The sequence below is a fragment of the Plectropomus leopardus genome, chromosome 6 (genome assembly GCF_008729295.1).
Source record: "Plectropomus leopardus isolate mb chromosome 6, YSFRI_Pleo_2.0, whole genome shotgun sequence".
Lineage (NCBI taxonomy): Eukaryota > Metazoa > Chordata > Actinopteri > Perciformes > Serranidae > Plectropomus > Plectropomus leopardus.
This window is the reverse complement of record NC_056468.1, coordinates 22,743,583-22,770,432: the sequence shown is the minus strand read 5'-3', so window position 1 is coordinate 22,770,432 and position 26,850 is coordinate 22,743,583. Positions and strand designations below refer to the sequence as shown.

The 26,850-nt window shown below is 40.0% G+C and overlaps 1 protein-coding gene across 3 annotated transcripts in view; it reads left to right on the top strand.

The window, feature by feature from the left end:
- Positions 1–26,850, top strand: part of pde4d (phosphodiesterase 4D, cAMP-specific) — a 228,454-nt gene that overhangs the window by 190,289 nt on the left and 11,315 nt on the right. For all 3 annotated transcript variants that reach the window (XM_042487565.1, XM_042487566.1, XM_042487567.1), the window contains 5 exons: positions 6,036–6,227; positions 8,820–8,856; positions 8,947–9,023; positions 9,445–9,494; positions 17,392–17,504. In XM_042487565.1, the coding sequence (XP_042343499.1) occupies positions 6,036–6,227; positions 8,820–8,856; positions 8,947–9,023; positions 9,445–9,494; positions 17,392–17,504 (469 nt within the window). The remainder of the gene's footprint in view (positions 1–6,035; positions 6,228–8,819; positions 8,857–8,946; positions 9,024–9,444; positions 9,495–17,391; positions 17,505–26,850) is intronic.

Genomic DNA, 26,850 nt, shown 5'->3' with positions numbered 1-26,850 from the left:
TTGGTGTAGCCTTTTCAATATCTTTGACCTGACTGTCTGCTTAGTCAGTCAAAATGAAAGATAACTCATTCCAGTCTCTTGTTGTGTCTCTGGTAGGATCCATTGTTTTCTCCGCAGAGCACACTGAGAGTCAGAGTTCGTCCAATAAATATATAAATAATGCTGTGCTTTTCTCTGATTTGTTTCCAGCTGCACCGTGTTGTTTTATCATATATTTAATAATCAGGGGTATAAACATGAGGTGGTGTGGCTCTGAAACACCAAACCAACACAGCTTTTCCGTTACGTGCAGAATCTCTGAATCTTATGCGTCATCTGTTGTGCCAACTGTCTCATTTTTGGTCTCTATGTCTTCTTCTCCACAGTCACAGGTCTCTGTTTTGCCTTTAGAACATAGTCAAGGTTACTGCACTATGTTCAGGATCACATGCCGACACCGTGCGTGCCAGAACACACTCCTCACACTCCTTATAAATAATCTTGAATGCTCTCTCTCTCTCACACACACATACACACACATGTCTCTCCTTGTCCTTTCTACACTGCCTGCTCCCCTCTTTGTCCTCACAGCTTTCTAAAATAAATCGAGTGTCGTCTTCCCTCTGTCTGCTTCGACACACAACTCTGCTCTGATCAGCACTGTAACACAGTTTTCAAACACATCTGTTATTGCAATTTATGCCTAATCTTTGTAAAGATCTGTTCAGATTTGTGGCCTGGTTTTAGTTTTAGTGAAAGAGAGTTTTAGCTTCTTTAAAAAAAAAAAAAAAATTCTATGCTTGTTTGCACTTTGGGAAGAGACCAAAAATATCAAGTTTGTATTCTGCATTGTCTCTTGCATTGTTGTGGATTTTCTGGCCCACAAACTCTGAATGATCATCAGAAAACAGAGGCTCACTATCCTCACTGAACTGATTATATATCAAAGACACTTGCGCCCTGACCTCTTTCTCCAGTACGTCTCCTCACAGCGCTGTCACGTCAACTCCCGCGGTGTTTATAATTGCTCAAGTGACCCCGGGCTGAAAATGAATGAGTCATTGATCTAAGCCATTTGGGGTGTGTGTTTGTGTGTGTAAAGGGGACAGGGTAAGACAGACACAGAAGGAGGGGGAAGATCGAGACAGAAGTGATGGAGAGCAAATACAGACAGAGAGACAGCTGAGCTGAGCCGTGTCATTAGGCACATACGTGACCCAGCAGCATCCTACAGTATAAAGTCACAACAGCCACTACTCATCTACCTCAGTGCCCGTACACTACAGTGCTGTAGTTGCTCTCTTACAGTGCAGCTGAAAGGTTTTCTAGCAGCAAACAATCCCTCCTTTTCTCCCTGCAACTCTAATTCAAGCATGAAACTCTACTCCTGTGAGAAACACCGTCCCTGCAGGCCTTCCTTTCGTCTACTCGTGTAGCTGCAGGTTATTGCAGCTAAATTACTTACCACAGTATGTTGTTCAGGTTACTGCAATACTTTTATCTTTGTTTATCCATCTTTAGACATCAGACATCTAAGGTTAGCAAACCCTCCCACGTTATTGTCTGCCAAGTCTACGGAAATATGCTTGCTGTTGCACAGATTTATCAAGATACAATGACGCTTTGAATGCTAAATACCTGTATTTTAAGTTACATTTCTTAAATATGAAGTATGGTTGGGCATTAAACTTGGCATTTTTAAGGGTACTGACAGAATTACATTGATACTACCGAGTACCAATTCACGTTAAATCCATCAGTGACAGATTTCCGTACCTGAGAGCACATCTGGGTGAAATGGTGGGTTTAGACAAGAGGTGGAAGTGCCACAAAGCTGCAGTTTCAACTTCAACGTCCCAAAGCTGGGAAGCCACTGACAAAGTATCCACAGGACTCCAAGTCAAAACCATCACTGTAGCGCAGATCAGCCACAATAGTTTTCGTGTCTGGTCTATTTTATATCCTATATTATTTAACTAATAGCTTAGTCTCACTGCTAGATTAGTGGACAAACACATACACTCACACACACACACACACACGTACGCATGCAGAAGCAGACGTTTGATTAGAAAAGAGCAAAGGAGCAGAATTGCGTTTTAATCTTCTACATCACCCATGCAACTTGATAAAAAATTTAATTTTTGTCATTGCAGGTACCCTTAGGTACCCTTACCTAATCCCAGGTACTGGAACTGGGTCAAATCAGTTCAAATGTGAACAGTGCCCAACCCTTGTCACCTTGCAGCTTATAGACATCACTAAAACTTAATTTTTATGTATTTATTAGATTATTTTTATCAATTATTTCTACCAATAAATAGAAATACATGCAGTGACTGGTCTGATGTATTTCAATAAAACAGTTTTGGCTTATTAAAAAGTGAGTGGGTGAGACTTGTAAATTAAAAATGTGTCAGCTATTTTGGCGAGAGATCTAGGAAGAAATGCTAAATATCAGTGTAAAATATGTGAAGCTTGCCATTCTAGTGCAGCTGTATCCACACTGGCCATCATTAATCTGTTTATTCAATGCTATAGAGTTTACAGCTACTCATAGTTCTTTCTCTCTTTCTCTCTTTCTTTCCTTTGTGTTGTGACTTTAAACATTTTTGGGATGCTGGGCAAGTAGGTGAGGATAAGTGTCTGCAGTGATATTCAGCAGATGGGATATCTTTAGCACCCTCAAAGAGCTCTCCGTCATCCATCCAGTGTTTGCACATCAAATATTTCCTTCCTTGCCAATTTTATCTCAGTTCTGGATCACTCCCTTTTTAGGTAAACTGTGGCTTCTTTTTGTCTGGGGCCTTTAAGTAGTGCAGGATTTACTCCCCATCTCCGCAATAATCCCCCTGTGACTTCGTGTGTGACTCGTGGGTTTTGTTGATTCCCATAACACACTGACAGGGGTGTTGAACTTCTTCTTTTTTCTGTTTTGTGTTTCCAACTCATGCTTGCTCATCAAAGGCTGCTGCTTTGTGTCAGAGCACGGAAAAAAGGCCCCACATTCCTGCTGTGATGTCAATGCTGGTGCAATACCTGAGTAAACTAGCTGCAAAGATCACTCCCAGAGAGGGCGTCACACTGTGTACACGTACATACATCCCGCATCCACAAACACACATTGAGTAAAGTTACGTGTCAGGGTTTGGCTGAGAATCTCTGTAGACTGTGACGTCACAGTAAGTGTGATAATGAATCAGTAGTTAAACATATGCTGGGTGTGATGTTTCGACACTTGCGCTATCTATCTGTAATCTTGTACGCAAACATGAAACACACACCCATACAAACTTCATCAAATAGAACAGCTGAGGAGCAGACTGACCTGTGCCTGGAAGGACAGTTTATATGACGCTAGTGATTTCACACCTGCAGTAAGAAATACAGGTGGATGTCTTGATGTGATAAGAGGGTGTGCATTGGATTGGATTTTGTGTGTGTGTGTGTGTGTGTGTGTGTGTGTACAGTGTATAGTTGGTATGACATGCTTCTGATCTAATACTATATATAGACAGACAGAGTGAGACGTCTTAGAGACGAAGATTGAGGGGATGTGCGTAAGATGAGACTAACTGTCGAGAAAAGTTGCTGGAGTTATTGCAAATCACATATTACTTCTGTGTGTGTGTGTGTGTGTGTGTGTGTGTGTGTGTGTGTGTCTCAGAGCTAGTTAGACCAAGAGGAGGACAATACGATTGCCCTTCCCTCACCCATCAGGCAGACGGCCAAGCTATCCCATTCCACAACCAAAGCTTGCACTCACTTATCTGCTGCTGCTCAGAGAGATCACATTGAGATAGCATAGCGTTTAGCCACTTAGCTGTGGAAAATATGCCTGGCATGTCCTGTGTGTTGTTGCTGTGGCTGTGTAGAGCGTGTCCAGATACACAGAGATTACCTTGTTTCAGATGTACGAAGACGTCTTCCTCTTAAATCTTTCATAAAACATTCCCAAACCATGAGTACAACCCGGTTTTCTCACTACCTACAAACCAAACATGTGCAACACAATTCAAAGTTGCACCTTTTAGGTCAGTGAATCATCTGTTGTTGAGGATGTTGAATACCCTGAAAAAGGAGGAAGGGTGCTGATGTAAATGTTAGTCATATCTCATTGTGTAATGATGAGGAATGAATTAGTTTGCTAGTTGAATGCTATAGTTTGAGAATTTGAATGTGGAAACACACACGTAGACACACATTGTTCACTTTGTTCTCAGGACGTCCTCTTCTCTTCCTCTTGCATAGACAACATGAGCAGGGTGTCCTGTACTGGCTAAGTCTTAGATGCTGGATTAAGTATGTTGTTGTTAACATAGTGAGGATGATGACAAAGGCAACGTCATGCTCTTGTGCATCATATTTCACACTTGGGGGAATCCCTCCCCTGACCTTAGCATTACCACCAGATGGGATTAGGGATTGCTCGATAGTCTTAGAGATGAGACAGATATCCCTGTTGACGGGCATTAGTCATCACCTGGGCGAACAATCACCTAGGAGACTAAGGAGCTCATTGTGACATCCCAGTGGGAGATGGTGTCACTGGTTTAGAAACTGTGAGTCAGTGGCATTGTTAGAGTAGAGGTATTCCCTGTGGCCCTGTGCAGAGTTTAAACAAAGCATATTGCAGGGTGGCATGTAGATGGCTTGCTGCATTAGTTCTGACCAATTATGATTATATAATAATCAGCCAGATAATGAGCTACTGACTGATTACAATTTTAAATGACCATCTTGTGAGCAAATTTACTTCTTCTAGCAGTACATGAGTAATGCAGGCACGTCATATACAGAGCAGGCTTTCATGTTAGCTTTCACAGCTTGTGAGCTAATTAACATTAACATATGGATATGCATGTCAGAGCCTATGCTGGTGCGATGGACAAAAATATTCATATGAGTTTAGTTGATGTATGAGTAAGCTCTGAAGTCATCAGACCCTCTAACGCGTAATTAATATTTGCATAAAGCCTGAGATTTATTTAGACATGGATAGTCGAGCCACATCACACAGCCATAAGTACAGTCGGTGAGAGATCTTTATTAGAGGTTAGATTATTCACTCATGCATTATGTGCTCTTTTATGAGACTTTGTGTGGGGGAGACTGAAGGAGCTGCATCATTTTAGGTGGCGGTCAGACTGTCTAAAATGACTCTTAGGAGAATTCATCCCTGCATCCATCCTCTTATCTTTTGGCTGCTTAAAGAACATCAGAAATACAATGCCCTGAATCTTGGCTCTTTACCATTATATTGCAGTTGTCCTTCAACTTCACACACAATACTGCGATTTTTGGGGTTCAGGAACAATGTTTTCATTCCAAAAGTGTATTTAAAACGCAAAGATTTTAGAATAAAACAACTTCAACAGGCTAAAGTTGCAAGTATTTAGAGTGTATTCCCTTTCCACTTAGCATGTCTTGAACTCTCTTGGGCAGACAATATGGGATTTAAAATACTAATCTTCTGTTGTGTTGACACCAGGTTACATTCAAGACATGTCCAAAGCTCAGTATTGACTGTGTGAGCTACCTTTTGTTATGGTTGTATGATTCCAAGTTTCCCACTAAATATTGACCTCAGTCCTCATTACAACTTTGCTAAAACAACAAACTTGCTTGACTGCAGTGAACACAGGAAAGTGGGCTACACTCACCATGCCTCTTGGCAGTATAAGTCAAGTAGGATCCCCCCTCAATACACCACACAGTATAACACTCTGCCAATAAATGTGTCCAGTAGATCTCAAGAGCTGTCTCTCTCTCTCAACACTTTCTTAGGTCCTCAGCAATAAAACCGCCGTGTGAGTAAAACAAATGAATGATTGCTGAGAAATATGAAGGACAGACACATGGACAAAATACTTAGTTAGATATTTCCTGTTCTAGAGTGTCATTGGGGAGTTGAACATGATCACTGATTTAGCTCAACTTTTAACCCTAAAAAATGTCATTGTGCAAGTGTTTTTTTTTGTATCTCAGTACTAAAAAGTTTTAGCTGTACATGCTCAATTTCTGATCTTTGTGTTTCTCTTTCTCTCCATGCGCAGTTTCGATGTGGACAATGGCACGTCATCAGGTCGCAGCCCCCTGGACCCAATGGCCAGCCCGGGCTCAGGCCTCATCTTGCAGGCCAATTTTGTCCACAGCCAACGGAGAGAATCATTCCTCTACCGCTCAGACAGTGACTACGATCTCTCGCCCAAGTCTATGTCCCGAAACTCCTCCATTGCCAGTGACATGTGAGTGCATGATGTCTTTTACTTACATCTGAACCTTCACAAAATACACCCAAATACTACCCATTGTGCTCACTGTGGTTAATTTTGCTTTTTATTTCTGCCTCTGTGAATCTATGTCATGGCGGGATGTTTATTAGACCAATTCCTAGAGCTGCCACGCGGCTAGCTTCAACCCCAGTGGGAAGTGTGCATGACCAACAGCTGATTGTAAAGTGTCACATCTATTCTTAGCTGTATCCAGTTGCATATACAAGGTGGTCAGTCACAAATCGTCCACCAGCACAGTTTATGAAACTGGTCATTGTGTCTGTATGGGTCGTAAGGACAGTGGGATAGATTTTTGTGCTGCATTTATTCTGTTTACGTTCTGCGTTCTTTTGGATGGTTTTTAGAAGAAAAAGTACCAATTGCCTCACAACCCCAGACAAGATAAAACAAAGCTGGCATATACTGGGTCAGTGTATATATTGATAGAGCACTTCCCACACAGGGGTGGCTATCCAGTTACATGCACTGCACCCTTAGTGCTACAGGAAATAAAAATATTGACTGAAAATATAGTGTTTCGATCCAGTCTGATGGAAAGGCAAATAGACAAAAGGATGGAAAATAATGTCCTGCAGTAACCTTAGACTTGCTCCTCTTTGCTGCTGCTTTCAGCTCTGGAGTATACAAGCAATGACCCTTATTTGACCTACTTCCACTATTCAGTTACCACGTTAAAAACCCAAATAAAAAGAAAAATGTGATCTTTTATGCCTCATTCTTTCATATCTTTTTTCTGCTGAATTGCATTTACAAGGAAACTTGAGATAGCTACAGCAGCAGGAGACGACTTGTCTGAACAGCTCTCTTCAGGAAATTGATAATACTTCAAAATCATGTTAAACTTAAAATTCAATTGTGTATTTTCTATAAAGAGATATCTCTCAAAGAACATAGTCCAGAAATTTCTGTCGACATTCACCACAAGAAAACATGAACACAGTGCTGCAACAGCCTGTGTGTGCCCCCAGAGGGCCGAGCTAAAAGGAGAACAGCCGTATCCTCACCCGTGTTCTTGCCTCTCCTACTATCAGTCTACAAAGATCCTCTCTGTCATCCATACGCAGTCCGTCATCTTTACTCTGAATACCTTCTATTTGTCTTGTAATTGGAGCACATGGTAAGTCTGCATCTCCTTTGACTTTCATGCCAGGCATGTCAGCTCACGTGCCCGTGGGTGTGTGTGTGACGTGGCTGCGGTCACCATCACACTCCTGTCACCTGAGCAAATGTTGACAGTGTTCACAGTAAAAATGTGGCTCAAAAGCTCAGGAGGATTCTGACTCAGTTTATTGTTTATTGTTCCCTTTAGCTGGAACTGAATGAGTAAGGCTGAGTGACAGCAGAGTTTTTTTTAATTTTATTTGCATAACAGCTGCATTGTTTTTAATCTGAGATCAGTAACTTTGTTTCGAAAGAGTTTCTATGTTTTTTTTTCTCTGAGCTCCTGTGTCCTTTTTCAATTGTTCCCATTAAAAGAGATTATGTGTAACTGCCAAGAGAAAAAGTCCTGCATCCAGTGTCTCTTTGTCATTCACACTTTTTTGTGCAGCCGCTCTGAGCACTTTTAGTTGAAAATTTCTACAATATTCTGAAAAATGCCATATGAACACTTGGCGTAATGCTCTCCACTCCCCTAACAATGTCCACTGAGGTGCCCTTTAGCAAGACTGTTAAAGTTTACCTTCTCCAGGAGCTATGTGTCCAAGTGCTCGAAAAGTGGGGCAATCAGTGAAGCAAAGTCAGGTCAAAGTCGTCACTGATTTTTCCCTGAATAAACAAGAGTTTAAAGAAATGGAAATAATGACAGCCTATGGGATATAGTTTAGCACATATTTTTTGTATAATCATCTTATTTCATGTTTTCCATCATGAGATTTTTTTAAATTTTATTTATTTATTTAAACACCATTGAGGGCAAGGACGCCCTGTTTACGTTAGATATAAAAACAACAAAAGCACACCACAGTAGTATCTCATTCCAACACAAACAATTATATGACACCTTGATGTATCAGATCCTAGGATGTTGTTAAGCTAACATGAAAACATCAATACCATCACATACAGCAGATACTAGACAAAAGACACAAGACACATGTACATTTATACTAAATTCATACGTTTTACACCTAACACATGTATTTTTCAATTCTTCCCCACTTTTTCAATTTTTACTGTCATTTAATTGCCAAAATGATTGATTAATGGAGAAATAATGGAGAAAAGAATGGTCAGATGAATCAGTGACGAAAATATTTTAACTGCAGCCCTTCACCTTATGTGTGCAGAGACATGTCCACCAGTCTGTTATTGAAAACCTCAGTGACGTAGGGCCTCAGCTGGCAGCTGATGTGATGATGAAACATGTCACTGTGATCGAGTGCATCAAAGATGTAGATACTAATCTAATGTGATGACCACCGCTCTTCCCTCGCTCTCCTCTCCCTAACCATTTCAGCTCACGAGCACACTCCTCTGTTATCAAATGTCAATGCACTGTAGATCTGCAGCTAACATTAAAGCCGCCGTCTTTGTGTCTTTCAGTCATGGGGACGATATGATTGTAACGCCATTTGCACAGGTGAGCAGATTTTTTTTTTGTATTTTATTCATGTTCACATTGTCATTAATGGATTTATTATTGAGTCCTAATATTTCATGTTCCCCTCAGGTTCTTGCCAGCTTGAGAACTGTACGAAACAATTTTGGTGCATTAACTAATCTACAGCAAGACAGAGCGTCCAATAAGTAAGTTACCAGCTTTCTTTATTGTTTTTGTTTTCCAAACAGAAATGAGAAGAGACTGTAATACAGAAACAGTGGTCAATGTGCCAGCATGTCACTATATATGATGTCAGTCACTTTGTGTATAAAATGTTCAGCTTAAGAAGTGGCAGTGAATTGAGGTCATTTGTGTCCAGTCTGCCTTTGCTCGCCCTCCTCTGTCCTCATTGAGTACTACAACAACAATATTCTGTTGCAGTATCCACTCTCTGCCACAGCGCTCCCTCTACTGTACATGTGCAGAAACAAGTGAAGGGAAATAGAGCTTTCTCACTGCTAAGAGTCATGTAGAGAATTTTAAATACAAATATTTTGAGGCAAATTACTGATTGTGTTGTTTTGGGGAGGGAAGTAAATCAGTGTGTGTTTATTTCCATCATGACAGGAGGTCACCCATGTGTAACCCACCACCCATCACCAAGACCACCTTCACAGGTATGTGGAGATCAGAAGCAGCAGAGTGGCTTCTGTCTGTGATGTGTGTGTGTGTGTGTGTGTGTGTGTGTATGTGTGTGTTTGTGTGTGTGTGTGTGTGTGTGTGTGTGTGTGTGTGTGTGTGTGATAGGAATCAGGAATAGATTTTGCTGTAGTAAAAGTAAACCTGATACATTTTATTAAGACGTAAATGTTTTTATTGCATCACAGGTAGGACACGTAGTCTTTTTTAGTGAACATTCTTTTTAAGTGAAAAACAAACAATGTTAAAAATTCAGGCTTTTTCAGTATTTATAATAGCATCATATCTTTCGATATGAAATATGCCAATGCCTGACTAAGATCTTTTATGGTGCGGATGCGTCTTCTTTTATTATTGGTTGTCCAGCAGTCTCTGGGTGCCATTGGACATAATATTCACGACTATCCCAATAATGGAAATTCACCTAAATCAACATATTGTGTGTGTTTTTTTTTTTTTTATCAAAATCTGTAATAATGTCCATCCTAGAGGTAACATTTTACTTTGAGCGTTTATAAGCCGTATATAAACATGAAATAAAGGGTTCACAACACACTATAATATAATTTTAACAGGTTTAAATGTTAATACATTAAATTGTTTTTATTTATTTTATGTTTTATGAAGCACTTAATTTCTGTTAAAAGTGTTTTTACAAATAAATGTATTATATAAATGTATTAATTATTAAATGTATTTGTCAACAACTACAATGTAATATGTCATCATAGGAGACATAATATTTGACCAATGCTGTACATTCAAACACATTTACAAATGTTCTTGTCTGCTCACAGTGACATTATGGTGTGTTACAATGAACCATTTATTCCATGTTTATATACTGCTGGTACATATTATGCTAATAGAGGGACCTAAAAGATAGATTATTTTATTTGTCCTCGTGGGGAAACTGGTTTGCAGCATAAACACAGACATTTTATCACAACATCACAAAGTCAACAATAGACAGACTCAACACATACTCGTTCATAAAGGTCACCAACTGACTTACAAGAGTCATCAATATGCATACAAGGACATGTACAAAAACACATACAAAAGTAAAGTAATACCACATTAGGAGTACTGGTAGTATAACAGTGTGCCCTCTTTTACTTAAAACTCAAAGCTAAATAGGTTAAAACCAATATGAAGGACACTGGTGTTGTTAAAGTGGTGGTTTTATCTCTTGTAAGATATCAGCGTGGTGATGAGACGTTGGCAAACAGATCCAGTCTGTGCAGGGAGCCAAAGAACATGAACATAATATCCAACATGGTCACAATACAAATATGGACAACATATTTTGCAGATAATCGGTTTACTGAAGCAAAAGAAACGCCAAGGGGAAAAAAAGACTGTATAACTAGTAAACCAAGAGTGTATATTTCTGTCAGTAGCTGTTGTTTTGCTATTTTCTATAAAGTTTGGATACATGTGGCCTTTATGTAAATAATTTATTGTTATAGCCAAGATGCTGTTAAAACTGTTAAAAAGCTAACAGTTATAGAAGTTTGGCAAGAGAGGTAGTCACTTGTGAAAAAATGTTCAATGTCTGCGGTTATTTGGCACTTTACAAGATGACATGTCACATTCATCTGATGCATATTAGGACCAACCAACGGTTAAATTCATGTCATTTATTTTCATGATTAATCGATTAGTTGTTTTGTATATAAAATGTCAGAAAATGGTAAAAAAAATTTTAAAAAATTAATCAGGGTTTCCCAAAGCCAAAGATGACATCCTCAAATGTCTTCTTTTGTCCACAAGATATTCATATTCAAAAGCCTAAATCAGAGAATTTTGACTTTTTTTATTTAGTTTCATTTTTATGAAACTACTCAAACCAGTTCATCAATCATTAAATTAGCTGATGATTCATTTTAAAGTTGACAACATATGGACACCTAATGTTTAAAGGCAAAACTGTTTTCCTAAGTCTACATTACCCCTGTATGTGTGTGAAGATATTCATCTTTTAATTGTTTAGTTACAGTTTATCAGATCTTTCAGAGATCAGGTTAGTGCCATGAGGCCAACAACATTTTATTCATAACCATAGATTTAGATTTTGTTTCAATAATGAACTGTCAGGCCATAGAAATTCGTACCTGATTGAATAGTCTGATGTGCTGTTACCAGTAGACAGACAGCGTCTCCTGCACAGCCTGTCTGGCCTACTTAAAGAGTTTTTGTTGAGAGGAACACATGGCACAGACAGTCTTAGATGGCGAGAATAGACTTGTCCTTGACAGTCACTTTGCTTTTTAGCAGTATCAATGGCTGTAACCTGGCTGGTGTTTGCAGGGGAGACCATATAACCTCCACCATTAATAAATAATCTCACCGTGCTTTGTTTAGTCAAATTATCCCTGTGCACATAAGCACACACATTCATGCATATTGTATTTGCATTTTAAAAAGTGCTCTCTTCTTCCACATTTGACAGAGATCCATGTAGACATTTCTGTCAAGAACCTTATACATAACCTGCGTATATATGAGGAACTGATGACATTGTGTTATATTTAGAACACAATCATACTGGTGCACAGCCATTATGGGCCCTACCATAAACTGGTGACAGATGTGAGTCATGAGCGGGATTGTTAGAGTATTGACTACTTGTAATGCAAAGGTTTGTTGAGGCAGCGACCAAGTCATCATACAGAAAAAGACAACAAAGAAAGAATAATTAATAGTAACTCAGTTAATCAGTCGGGAAAGATACTAGTGAACCAAAGAAGGGTTACATTTAGGCTTCTTCGCTCTTTCTCTACTTTCCTTTCTTTCCTCATCACACTGTCGTCCTGTCCTGCTTGTCATTTTCCCAGCTATAAGTTAATTTTCAGAAAAACATTTGTCAGGTTTGGGACCTTTTACCTGTTGTGGATGAGAATAGATGCTGGTTAAAGCTAAATATAATGGCATTGAATCATAATCAGCAGTATGAGACTAGCAAAGCAAACAGGGTAAAAGGCATGTTTCAAAGTTTCAAATAATATCCACGGTAGGGATGCGCGGTAAAATTGGCATTTCATCAATATCAAAAGGTAAAGTCTATAAAGAGTTTTGCATCATCCCAAAAAGAACATTTTTTGCGTATGACAGGGCAATAAGATTAGGCTTTAATTATGTGACTTTAATTTATTGAAGTAGGTGTCGTTAGCCCCAGATATTGTGATGATTGTCTCCGGGAAAGCATCAACCAAGCCTGTTAAACTACAATCAGTTTTACAGTTTTGTTAAAAAAAAGGTACATAAAAATAAACATGGCATGTTTTACATGTAACCTAAGTTGAGATAGTGTTCTTATTTTGTTCAGTGATTGTGTACATTTGGAAAAGTTTATGCCTGCATCATCTCAATAAGAGTAGGCAACAAAAGCTACAAAAAAAATCTCAATATTACCTGCAGATGGGCAGAAAATCAGGTGTATATCGTTTAGGGATATAAATCACAAGTTTCATCACAATGCATTATATCAGTACATGGATAATTTTAACATTTATCATATCATGAAGTTAATCCAGAAAGTTTTTCCAGTTTTGCAAACTTTTTGTTTGTATGGCGGATGTAACTAGTCTATTGTCTATATATGAGTAAGGCCACGACTTTAAATTACTCTACCTTTCTCTCTCTCTTGCATGTACAGCGTCTTGTACTTTATATGGAAACAACAGGGCTTGAGTTACTATATGAGGTCCCAGATAAACAGGATATTTTGTTTAAATGTCTTAGACCTCTTGAAATCTATCAAAGGTTTAAAAGAGGCGACCAATTCTTCCTCCAGCCATATGGGGCAGAGTTGAGATACTAAAGATAAAAATTTTACCAATAGTGTACTCTTTTTTTATCCATACCGTTTAAATCCCCACATCATTGACAACATGAGTTTATATTGAAGCTCCATGTAGAGGGACAAAAAACTTTTGTATAAAACAACACAAGAAGAAGATGAGGAATGAATCAGAGTGAAACTAAACATCATTAAATAGGAAATTTTAAAAAAAGTAGCATTACACTGGGAAAGGACACATACAGCACAGTGCTGTCTGTTGGAGTTCATATATTTTGTAACTGGCACATTATGCCGTCTTGAAATGGTCCTGAAGAGTCCTAAGCTATTGGACATCCAAGCATTTGGGCTGATGTATAATTAAATTACAATATATGTTAGTTATCTAAACAGATGATATCACATCAGTTCTTCTTCATAGCAGTTCAGCATCCCCTCTACTCTTGCTTCTTTGTCTTTGCCTTTTTTTTCTCCTTCATCCTCCCCTCTCGTCTCTCACAGTCCAACTTCACCGTCGAGCTGTTCCGGTACATAGTTTGGCTGCAGCCCTGCGTCTGTGCAGCAGAGTGGCCTCTCCGAGCGCCGGTGTCTGATGTCGCACTAAGCATGAGAAGAATGTCATTGACGTCAGTGCAGTTGCTGTCAGAAAGAGTAGCACCCCAGCCACTGACACCACACCGGGGAGAGACGGAGGGAGAGAAAGGGAGACTGAGGCAAAGAAAGGGGGGAGAGACACAAAGGAGACAAAAGAGGGAGGAGGAAGGATGTTCAGAGATCAGCAGAGGAAACAAGGAGTGTGGGAGAGGAAGGAGGGAGGAAGAGATTTGTCAAAGACAATGAAGCAGGAGAGGGGGGATATTGTTGAGAATAGGAGGTGACGAAAGAGGTTCAGGGATGGTCAGCTGTCAAACACTAAATAGTCGTGCATTTAAACAAAAATGGTGTGAATGTTTCCAAACTGACAATACATTATGATCCTTCACTCCAAATTGTGATAGCTCACAGAAATATTCAACTACTCAGGTAACCCAGAGCTGCAAACTTTGCATCATTTACTTTAAATTTTCCCAGAATGAAAGTGGGAAAAGCAGTATTGTTGTATTTTAAGGTTGAAAGCAACACGTTTTTAACATTTCAATTGTACCCCCACAATTGAAATTGAACCAATTGTACCCCCGCATCTCGAAGTGATAATATTGTTGAAGACTAGCGAGGTTGCTTTCCGTTTTCCTCAGAGCTTAACAACTATTCACAGACAAGCAATAGACACGAAAAAACATCATCACCACACACATTATAGAGAAGAAAAAACGTTCACTGAAGAGGTAATTTTGTAATAACTTTAGATAATTAGATTTTATTTGTTTTAAAATGAAAGAAAGTGATAGTTTTTGTGACCCAGTATTACTTGAGTTTGACTGTTGCTTTGGACTCTGTTTGTCGTGGATTACCTACATTCAATAGCTTCAGGAAATACTTGTACCGCCTTCTGGCATCTCCACTATCACTATGGACAGTGATGAAAACTGCAAAATCACTTGTCACTGCGAAATTACTCCATTATCTAGCACTGGACCTAGAAAAACTATTAGTAGAGTTCTCTTCCAGCTTTTGTCGCTCAGTGGTTGACACATTTCCTTTTGTGCCATAAATCGAGCCTCCATTTATCCAGGGAGATCATACCCATAGACTCCATATAAAAATGGACAACATGACCTTGCTCCCAAGGTGTAACATTTCAGTCTTGACTGCCCCCTAGTGTCTGACTGCAGTACAGGTCATAAAGCCCGCCCCTCCATGTTAGTGAATAGGACATAGGCCAAACTAAAAACTAAGTACACGCCAAATAAACTTTTTCTAAAGATTTTTTCCTGTCACTGAAGGTCATTCTCATCATTGTGATGTTTGTTCGAGTAATCGTGTTTATGATCAGTTCGTTTTTAATGAGTTATTAAATTATCCAAAAGTGGGATTTTCTGCTATGATTAACAGCTGTGTGTGCCAATACATGCCCTTGCATTCAACTGGACTGATTGCGATTGGTCGGACAGGTGTTTTGGCGGGAATTCCCCCACTGTGGATATCGCTACTGTGCAGACTCCGGCTGCATCCGGCGCATCCCAGATATGTTAGCTTTACTTAAGCATAGCGGGGTTAAGTGGGGGCCACTCGTCCATCTTTATATACAGTTTATGCCATGGACTCACAACTCTCATTTAATAGCTTCAAGAGGTACTTGTTCCACCCTCTGCCAATTCTACTACCACTGTGGACAGTAATGACAACCGCAAAATCACTTGTTCACTGCAAAATTACTCTTTTAGTTAACGCTGGACATGCACATCCTTTTGTGCCGTAAATCGATCCTTCATTTATCCATGAAGCTCTTACCCGGAGGCAAGCAAAATTGCATAGTGAAAGCTAGGTAATAGTTTTAACACATTTTTTTCATTGTTCTATAGCCTTTACATGTGTAATCAATATTAAAGAGGCCCTCATTTTTCGGATCATATTTGTATTTTAGGGTCTACGTGTGATCTTAAAGCTGATATGGCATCCTGTAATTAAATGTGCTCCTCGTGTATTTTAATCTGCCACTGTCTTCTCTGTCTGTGTAATCGAATTAAAACTAAAGTGACCCCCTCCTGGATCACAGATCACATAGCATTAAAAGCCCATGCTTTCCCAAATTAGTCAAGGCATCAATATTCATTGGCTTCTGACAAGGTGACATTTTCTGTTAACATAGGCTGACTTTGAGAGAGGCATACCTTCAATTTCAAATAAAAAGAAAAAAAAAGCGTAGGATGTGCTTATGCTTGTGATACTAACCCTCCACCATCTTTACCATATCATCAGCCATCTATTTGTTTACCTCTCTGTTTTGCTGTATTTGTATGCTGAACACATAGTGGCATTCAAGCACACACAGCATAGGGAGCTCCCATCTCTGGCTCCGCTCCTCCTCCTCCTCCAGTCCATATTTTGTTGTTCTCCCTTCCCCATCCACAGTGCAGTCCTCTCAGGCTTTAGGTACAGCTTGGGGAGAGCAGCACGTTTGGCTACCAGGGACGCCGAAGCAACAGCAGCCCACCCCCTATACACACAGCATCTATAGGAAACACCATCCAACACACACAGCACCGGATTATAACCTTTGCTTCCCCGGATACTATGGATATTTTCACTGGCAGAGAGGCTAAGGAGACAAAATCATGATGTGTTATGGTTAGCATTTCGTCTGGTGTGAGTGTGTGTATGTGTGTGTGTGTGTGTGTATGAATGCATGTGTGTGTCTGTTTGCATCCGAGTGTGTGTGTGTGTATGTGTGCTTGAGATGTCTTTGTGTTTGTTAACCATGTCAGGGTGCTGTGAACCATCACGCTCTTTGCTGGACAGTGCTGACATGGATCTCGACTTGTTCTGAGCCTCTCACTGGATCTTCTTTTCCACCGTCCCTGTCCTCCCTCCATCACTCCTGTGGCAGACATGGGCCTGCTAAGCAAACTGCTGTTCATCCTGCTACATGACTGGAATTACATACTCTCTTATGAATGATAGCGTAAACCTCACACACCTAGATCGCTGACTGTGACGTGTGTGCTGTGTATGAGAGATGTCTGTGTGAGATTTATGATTTTTCTGTTTCTTCTCTGCTGTGATTTTCTCACTGTTAACATCCATTTGGACACCCAGAACTGACTCAGGGTGGTCGTTTGCCATCCATCACGTGCAACTGTACTCCCTTGGATTGTATCTGACTTACATTTAAAAAGGAGGAATCCAGGATTTGAACTGTAGGACTGCACTGGAGGGTTTCTTTTTCTCCAAGGGAATCAGTGAGCTTTTCTACAGCCGACCTGTGACTGCTCATCTGCGGGTTAGGATACAGGAAAACTCCAAGCCCGCACAGCTGGCTCACCTGTCCAGTATGAAGAGTCACCCATGTGTCTACTCGGGGTATCCCAGCTTAGCTGTTTGTGGGGTGGGAGACCCCGGGCCTGGACCGTCCACTAGCCCTCTGAAGCGGGCCCTTACTGACCCCTTGCCCTCCTGTCTTGCCCCTGCAGAGGAGGCCTACCAGAAACTGGCCACTGAGACCCTGGAGGAGCTGGACTGGTGTCTGGACCAGCTGGAGACGCTGCAGACGAGACACTCGGTCAGCGAGATGGCCTCCAACAAGGTAAGAATGACAAAAACTTTACACTAACTTGTTTAATTCTGAGGTCCAACATCTTAGCATATGTTGGACATACTTTTTTTGAATTTTTTGTAAGACTCCAGTTTCCTAATTATATGAATGCACTTCTTGTCTTATTTATTGGAGCTGCCACCCAGGATTCACCATGGTGTGTTTTGTGGCTAATGTGTACAGGATGTGTTATTATACTTAAGTTTGAGTGTGGCGTACTGTGTGTAGTGTAGTGCAGTGCTAGAGGTATATGTGATGCATAGTATATATAATGAACTTTAGGAAGGTTGTAACTCACAATATATTATTTTATTGATTCTTTGGACAATGATACGATACTTGCTGACATGAGAAGGTCTGCCACGAAATGATTTTGATTTGGTTCAGTTCAGGGGCCTGTGATTGATATGAGACAATATCGGTAAATATCCTCATTGTGTTTTCTTGTTCGAATCTTGAGGAAGGAGTTAGGAATAGAGGTGTATCTTAACGATGAAATTAAGCATCAGTGTTTTCACTTTGCATGGATAATATTGGATTGTTGATGACTGCATTGACATATCGATCCAGATCGACTTATTACACCCATAATCTTTTCACAAGGTTACACTATTATATACTGTATATTATATAAACAGTGTTTGTTACAGGTTATAGATTTTATGCATGGTTGTCATCAACATCTGACACTTAAATTGGCTGCACTGTATTCACAGGTTCACTCAGGATAAAGGAGGTCCTCTTTCATCAATTTCTTATAAATACACAGACTTTTAAGCAGTTCACACTTACAGCTGTATTCCCATTAGTGTTGTCAAGATACTCTAATTTCTTACTTCAATACAATACCTGCAAAAGTATCAGTGTTTGATACCATAGGGTAAAACAGATATCGAGTGCATCAAATTATAATTTAAATGACACCAAAGACTTTTCTTGTATTGTTTAGTAGCAGAGAGCAGCAGAATAAATGTAGTTAACATTAACTTAAAAGAGAAACAAAACGTGCAACTGATACCAGTGTATTAACAAAAATTAGTATTGAAACTGTTTTGAATTTGGAATGGATTTGTACCTGTAAAAAAATATTTCCAAACATGAATGAAAAAAAAAAATAAAATACATGACATGTATGACATTTCTCTACAGTTATCTCAATGTACTATACTGTATGGCCAGTGATCCAGTGATAATGGTGTTATTGCTCAATGACATACAGCACAACTTTATGAAAATTGTTAGGAGCAGATCAGTTCAATACATTATAAGTTACTGATTGGATTAATTTTGAGAAAGGTGGTCTTATATTAAATTGACATTATGTCCTGTGCATGTGACCTGCTCTTTTGCCCCTCTCCTTGTTCGCTTGTCAGGTGTTTATGAACCCAGAGCAGTTACTGTTTGTGCCTGAGGAGCTCACTACTTCTACAGTCATGTTGGGTTTCCATATGAGCTGTATAAATGTGCCTTGATGCATTTTCGGCCATCAAAGCGCACATTGGACTGTTTGTGTTATATTGTCTACAGTAAGTGTGTTAGTAATGGCATCGTCATGCAGGCAGGGAGTTGTGCTGTGAGCAAGCTCAGTTGCTCCCAGTGTGTGTGTGTGTGTGTGTGTGTGTGTGTGTGTGTGTGTGTGTGTGTGTGTGTGTGTGGAGGGAGGGAGGGAGGCTGCTGTGCCGCTCTGAATGCTGATCAGCTCTGGGCTCTGGTGATGTCACACACTGTGATGTCACACGCGGGGGGATGGACCAAGAGGAGAGGCAGGGAGGACGGACAGACAAAGGAATTACACAAATGCACACACACTCACCGATGATGTTACCGTGGTCACATGTATGATCAGGGACATCTTACCCCATTTAAAAGTGAAAAGATTAAAGAAATAGCATAAACCCGTAACATGCGCTGTCTCACCATCGCTCAGTAGCACAGCTATCCCCGGTTGTCATGGCAACAGCCACAGGCCCAACCAGCCTGCTATCTCACTCTGGCAACACACACATCATAGGTAATACAGTCACTACATCTCCCACACATAGCCTTTACTTTGTGTCTGTATCCTGCAGACTTTCATTTATCAGCACTCAACAGACGCTTCAATTCATCAATGAAGGAAATGCTGACAAAAGAAACAAGGAAATGGAATTCCCTTGATGTAAATTCAATTATATTTAAACAAAATCTTCATCTCATTTCCTCAGAATGAGATTTCCAGTGACATTCCTGTGAAAATCACCACTCATAGTTGTGTCTTCAGTTATGTCCCACATAATATAGCTGCTGTTGTTTCGTGTTTGCTCTGTAGAAGCAGCACCGCTCCCTCTGCTCTCGACATCCCCAATAATGACCACAACCAGACTCTGTCAGAACCTGGTAAATGAATGCATGTCACTTCTGAATATCAGCATTCTTGGCGTTACTTTTTAACATCAAGAGACTTCTGTAACAGCAGGTCAAACAAGGTGACATACTTGGCCTGTTTGCCCTAAAGGATCTCACACCAGGGAGAAGACATGTTCAGCATTATTGCTGTTGTAGCATTCATAGCAGTTGAGATACAGCGTGATGCAATACAGTGTGATAGGGTGCAATGCAGTGTGATACGATGTGGTACGGTACGGTATTGTACAGTAGGTTATGATACAATAAAATATATTTTATTATTTACTTACTTTTTTGGCATGGGAAACGTGTTAAAATGGCCAAAGCAAGTGTGGAATGTAGTATAAGCGGTAAAGGTCCACAAGACATTTATTTGTATACAAATCACTGCTGATTGGGTAATACCTCTGACACAACCACCAATCGAAATAAAATGTGCCTGGAAGCTCATTGCACACCGTTTTGAAGAAACATGTCGTTCAATCCGGAAACTAGCTAAACAGTGTACACCATTTTGAGATTGCCCCTGGTTTTCCTCAGGCTCTGCCTCAGCAAAAGTTAGTGGTGGCCAAGTTTGATCAGCATGCCTCTTCATGGTCTGATCATTTGCAGAGATAGGACAAGGAAAATAATCCTTATCAACTGCATGACCCTTTCAGAAATAAGTCGTTTCTCGGTAAGAGCTTGTGGAGCCAATTTTCCCAGTGTTTTGGTTATGTCATGATTCAGATTGTTAGCAGCCTCTGTTGAACCTTGGCTCTGGCACAGGGAAATACCAATTCAAATGTAGATCCCATCATTTCACGAGGACTGATTCTTGTAGCACAAGTTGTGGGGTTATAGCTGAACAGGAATCAGGAGTATTTTCAGTGCCACTTTTCATTTTACTTCACCCGTCATGAAAGGTTTGCTTGACTTTCTCTGTATGTGTAGTCAGTCATCATCTCAAACCCGCCCCCTATTAGAATAGTTTTGATTGGCCCGGCTTAGGAGAATCAAAATACACTCGGAAAAAATGTCCAACAATTCTGAAGTATGATAATTGACCGTATAAGTCATGAAACTGTAATATGCTTTATGATGTGTTATGGTTACTGCTGTAAAGCATTATAACCACATACTTTGTTGTAAGCAGATTCTAACACATTATAAGTATGTTGATAATGCATTATAGACAGCGTCATTCACAGTTTGACCTAATTTTGAAAAAGTAGTGGCATCCTATAAGGTAAATGATTCTTAGTGAGGTAAACATGTGGCCATTTAAAGTGACAGCTACAATAACTAAAACCACAAGAAAGGTCTCTCGGTTAGCGTAGATCCTTCACCTTAGGCCATCTGCACGGTTGAGGAAGCATCTAGGGAGACACTTTCTGTGTTTTCTACGCCCAACTTTTGCCTGGATCCTCTCCTCTGACCACTTCACGTACTGTTCAACCTGACTACAACCTCAATGCTGGAGATATGAGTGTGTCCGTTGCAACATTTAAATACATCTCCCTTTTGTTGATACAAAAGCTGTGTATCCCCACAGCACAAAGCCATCTCCCACAACTGTTTCCAACATTTACTGATGATGCGGATTGGACTTGCATTCAGTTCCATTGGGGTTGTGAATTTGGATGTTAAGGATGTGACTTTGAGATGACAGCATATATTTTGCAGTCCAGAGTGTGTTGTATCGACTCCTGCATACTGTCCCGCTTACTGCTGACATATTTACTGAATGAATAAAACAACGTTTCAGTCCAAAAGACCTTCATCAGGTATATCTGATATACCTGATGAAGGTCTGTTTGTGTCAGCAGGAAGTGGGACAGTGTATGTGAGTTTCTCTCTTTGTTTATAGATACCACATAAGAGAAATAAACAGACAAATGAAATAAAATACACCCTCCACAGATGCACCTGTCATACATTCAGGTGAGCACATTCTCTTCAGCTTGTATGAGGTTTTAAAATCATGAGACTCGATTGCCGCATCGACTAGCTGTGGAATAGTCAAATACAGTGTCAACTTAAACTGATATTCATATTTTAGGTGGCTAAAATATGTTTTGCTGAAGCCCCGTCCACATCAGGACATTGCTTAGCTTCCATGCTGGTGTTGTGGGACAAACTAAGAAAAAATTAAAAACACAAGTCCCTCCTTGGTGCTAGATGTTTTCAAAAATGGGGCAATGGGTAGTGGGGATGTAGTAAACTGCAAAATCGCGGTGATAAGTTGCTCTACTGCCTTTGTAAGTTGTTTTTCTAGATATATACAATGTTGCACCTATGGACACAACCCACATTTGCCCACATTTGTGGTGCTCCCACTTTGGCTTTTGCTTATTTGGGTTGAAAGCAGCACATGATCAGTATAGATACCACCCTTATATACTTTTGGACTTTTACTGCACTTTACTATTTACTGCTCCTCTAAGTGAGATTTACTTCAGCCAGGAGAAGTCGCTCTATCGGGTCATTATTTTGTTAGTAACTTGTCTGTCTTACATTTGCTGGTTGAAATCATTCTCCAGTAACAACAAGTTGCTGAAAGATTTTGGATTTTCTAAACTAAAAAGGTTTCTTGTACGTCAGTATCCCTATTGATTAGAATAGCTCTTTGCCTAACTTCATTGTCAATTTGATATCTTTATCTCTGCATCTTTCAGGTATAGTAATAGTTTCTTTGTTTGTATATTGCACTGAAGTCTTAGTAACCCTGTACCTTTACTGTTTAGCTTCCTACATGCTGTACAGATATCCTGCTCCACGTTTTCTTAAGGTCATGAATGGACAGCAGACCTACTTCTCACTGTCAGTGACACATTCATTAAAAACAGTAGCAGCAATTAGACAGTACTTGCTCTGTCTGTATTCTGTAGAGAGGGGGTGTCTGCCACCAGAATAAATGTGGAATATAAAAAAAGAAACAAATGCAACAGAGATCTGGAGATGTCAGGAACTATATACTAAAGGGAGTAGATATTTTTGGTCACTTTGCCAAAGAACAAATTACACACATGTCACAGCTAAGCTTGGTGTGACACTTTCCAATTTCTACCCAATAGTTTGTGTTCACACCTCTTGGCTGAGCTGTCATTGTGTGTGTGTGTGTGTGTGTGTGTGTGTGTGTGTGTGTGTGTGTGTGTGTGTGTGTGTGTGTGTGTGTGTGTGTGTGTGTGTGTTTGTGTGACGGTGAGAGTGAGTGTGTTTGGATGGGAGGGGTGTCTGTGGGCGTTAAATTTGTGTATGCTGTATACTTCTGCAGGGAGTAAACTGTGTGTGTGCGTGCGTGCGTGCGTGCGTGCGTGCGTGCGTGCGTGCGTGCGTGCGTGCGTGCGTGCGTGCGTGCGTGTGTGTGTGTGTCCCGGGCCTGTGCTGGCCTGCTTGGCTTGGAGTCAATCAAAGCTGCTGGATCTCAGTTAGCCTGTTGTCTCATCTGCTTTAGCGTAGCTGTAAATTACTCACAGTGCCAGGCTGGCTGGAGAGGTGATGTGTAAAGTAAGCAGAGACAGGTTTGGTCCCTTTTCAATCCATGTGGCCACTGGACCATCACAGACACATGACACATGCACATATGTGCCCAAACACACACAAAGAGAAAGAAAGACGAGGTGTACTCCCTTCTGAATCACAGCTTTGAGCTACAGAAAGGGAGTGCCAAACTCATTATGGTTTATTGGCCTCATACAGCCCCATATGATCGCAAGTGGGTCAGACCAGTAACGCTATTGCATAGTAATCTACAAAAAACAACACATTAGTTTATAGAAATACATCCTGAAACTGTTCATCCATTCACAAAACAGATGATGAACAGCCAGAGATGTCTTAAGAAAATTAATGCAGTTTCAAAAATATATTATTAGTTTTTCCACATTTACTCAGTCTACTGTTCACTGTGATTACATGTGTGTTCTCCCATACATTTTCACTGCTGTGTAGCAATGCTGGCAACACCACACCAAACTAAAATGAAAGTTATTGAGGAGGCAGGTTAAGGTATCTCCTGCCTTTCAAACTATTTACATATCTAAAGTTTTGGCAGTGCCTTAGCAATAGAGTTTGAGAAGTCTGATACGATTCTTTCTACTGAAGCTGCTGGCTGAAATTATTTTGCACAATGTTTAATATATTCAAATAAGATCACAATAACTATTCATTCGTTTTTTTTCAGGGTGGCAAAACCTCTGAAGCAGCATTTTACATGAAGGTTTTCCACTGTTTAAATTGGTCTGGCACCTCTTAGTCTTCACAAGAGCATCAATATTAGGTGTCTGAATTGGACTGTATGGCATGCCAGTTCTGGTCCATGAGCCATATGTTTGGTACCCCTGACTAAGATCCATGATTCAAGATTAAGCTGTTTTGTATGACATTGTTTTTTGGGAAAATCCTGATTAGTACATCTTAACCCTTTAAAACCTGGTCTAATTGGCTCGATTTTCTTTCAAACATGGGCAAAAGGCAATGAGCAACTTAAGAAGAAATTACCCAGAAATAAGCAAGAACTTAGTAAAAAGTACAAGAAAATTACCTGAAAAACCCAAAACAAACATACAAACCAAAAACATGGACAAGTTAGAAAACAAAAACAACAGCAAACAAAAGCAAGGAAATTATCTGAAAAAAAGCTTAAAATTATAATAATTCTGTGAAATAATTTTATGCTTCTATATGTTGTTCTCTTGACATTTTACCCTAGCCTATAAAAAACAGATAATAGTTATGATAAATAATTATCTAAATCTAAAAATTTTGTTACTCATTGCCTTTTTTTCCTCGTTTCTGAAAGAGCTCAAACCAATTAGCTCAGGGTGCAAAGGTTTAAAAACTTGTTAAAGGCATGTAAATGGTCAAGAAAAGTGATGAAAATCCAGGTTTCAGAGGGTAAAATGGTAACTGGTTACATGCTATTGAATTAGTGGCCGTAGAAATTATTACCAGAGACATTTAATATGTTCATGGAGTATGATTTGTATAAATACACCATTCATTCGCACTGTTACGGATGGAAAAGTTCCATGAATCTATTCCTTCAATTAGGTTTGGTCCTTGTTTCCAACTACAGCGAAAACCTCTTGACACACACAGCAGCTCATGTTGAAAGAGTGCTTTCAGTTTCTGTCCTACTGAGCCCACTTTAGATAACTGTGACGCTCACTCTTTTTAAAAAATTAATTGGTTTTCACATAAGACATCATCTCAACAGTGATGTTGCTGTGACTCATCTCTCATGAACACCGGCGTGAAAGCTGACCTCAGTTTTTCTGTTTTGTCTCATGTTGAATGAGGTATCCTGAGCTTGTACATCATACTGTGCAGAAGGTTAGATCATTCAACACGCAAACACATACACACACATACTGTTGCATGTGATGTAAATACATCTTGTGTGCACACAAACAAAGGTGCACTATATGTGCACACACATGCACGCGCAAAACCACATCCCGCTACACTGCAGGAATGGAAGGAAAAGCGAGGGGTACATTTTCCACAGACTTCGGTCCCAGCCAATCACACAGCAGGTGACCTCAAGTCTGTTCCAATCCAAGCCAATCAGTGGTGATGATGAGCTCACACTTCTTCCATATCTGGGCCCTGATTTGCTGCTGTTATGTGACACAGCGAGAGAAGCAGCCTGCGCTCTTCACATGGGAGCTTGTGTCACACACAGAGGCAGGCAGTCAGGCAGGCAGACAGCCCAGTTTGGGAGCTGTTGACAGAATTTTATTTATTTATTTATTTTTTTCGCTGTCCTGGTGCTTTGGCATCTACCAAGCATCAGCACCATCATCAATTATTCACAACCTCAGCAGTGTGTCCCTGAGTGTGTGTGTGTGTGTGTGTGTGTGTGTGTGTTTGAGTGTGCATGTGCGCATGTCAGTGTGTATCACAGTGTGTATGGTCACGATATGCTCCCATCGGATCTTTGGGGAGCCAGGTTCCCGCTCCTCGCTCAGAATCTGCTTCGCCTCTCTGCTTCCCGGAACATGGGCTCTTTTCTGTGGACATTCCCAGGATGGGAACGTGATGCTTCATTTATGGACATTGAAGCAAGCTCTTGTGGCTCTTCAGGTTGAAGTGTTTTAGTGGCGAGAGCTGTGGACTGCTTTTGTTTCGCTAGCTGTCTAATGCTTTCATCACCTGAACTGTATTTTCGGCTTTAAACCTTTCTGTTTCTGGATCTGCTTTGTTGATTTGTCAAAATGCCTGAAGCAAATTATCTGCTCTCTGTGTCCTGGGGATATATAAAGGTAAGATGTGGTGTCTGATTAGTCTGTTTGAATTAAATATTCAGGTCTTTTTCTGTACCTGTTTTAATGTGATTGTTTAAATTCATTTCCAGAGAGTTGCAGTATTAATTTACTTATTTTTGTAATTATTTTTGGGTTATCATTGACACAGATGTGAATGCAGGGTTACATGGCCACAAATAGAAAGCGCATACTGTGTAGCTCCTTGCCAACATGTCGCCCGTTGAACAATGCTTCGGAGGTGTGACATTTCTGGATCCATCATCCATTTTGATGTATCTGTGATAGGGAGAGCAGATGGTGCTTGCACTGTATTTAAAAGATGTGGACATAGCTGGATTTTACAGTGGTAAAGAATAGACAAAGTTTCACTTTAAGTGAGTTTGGATCTAAAAGCGAAGGCACCTTTGCCACACCTGTAAACAGTTAGATGCTTGTCAGACATTTCAGGATTTTTGTTTCCACAAAGGCTCTTAGATGGAATAAATCAGTATCTCTCATAGCTCTGTAAAGACTTTTTTTAGGTCAACAATCCTCTGGGTACTTGAGCTGCTCCATATTTGTTTGACGTAATGAGGGATGTTTCTTTTTTTAGGTTAGCCCTAATTTTTATTTAAAAAAGCAAATGTCTTTAGATTCTGACTCTTTTTTTCAGGGATCTTATGTCACTGACATTTCATTTATTTGTTTTTTATAATAAGTTA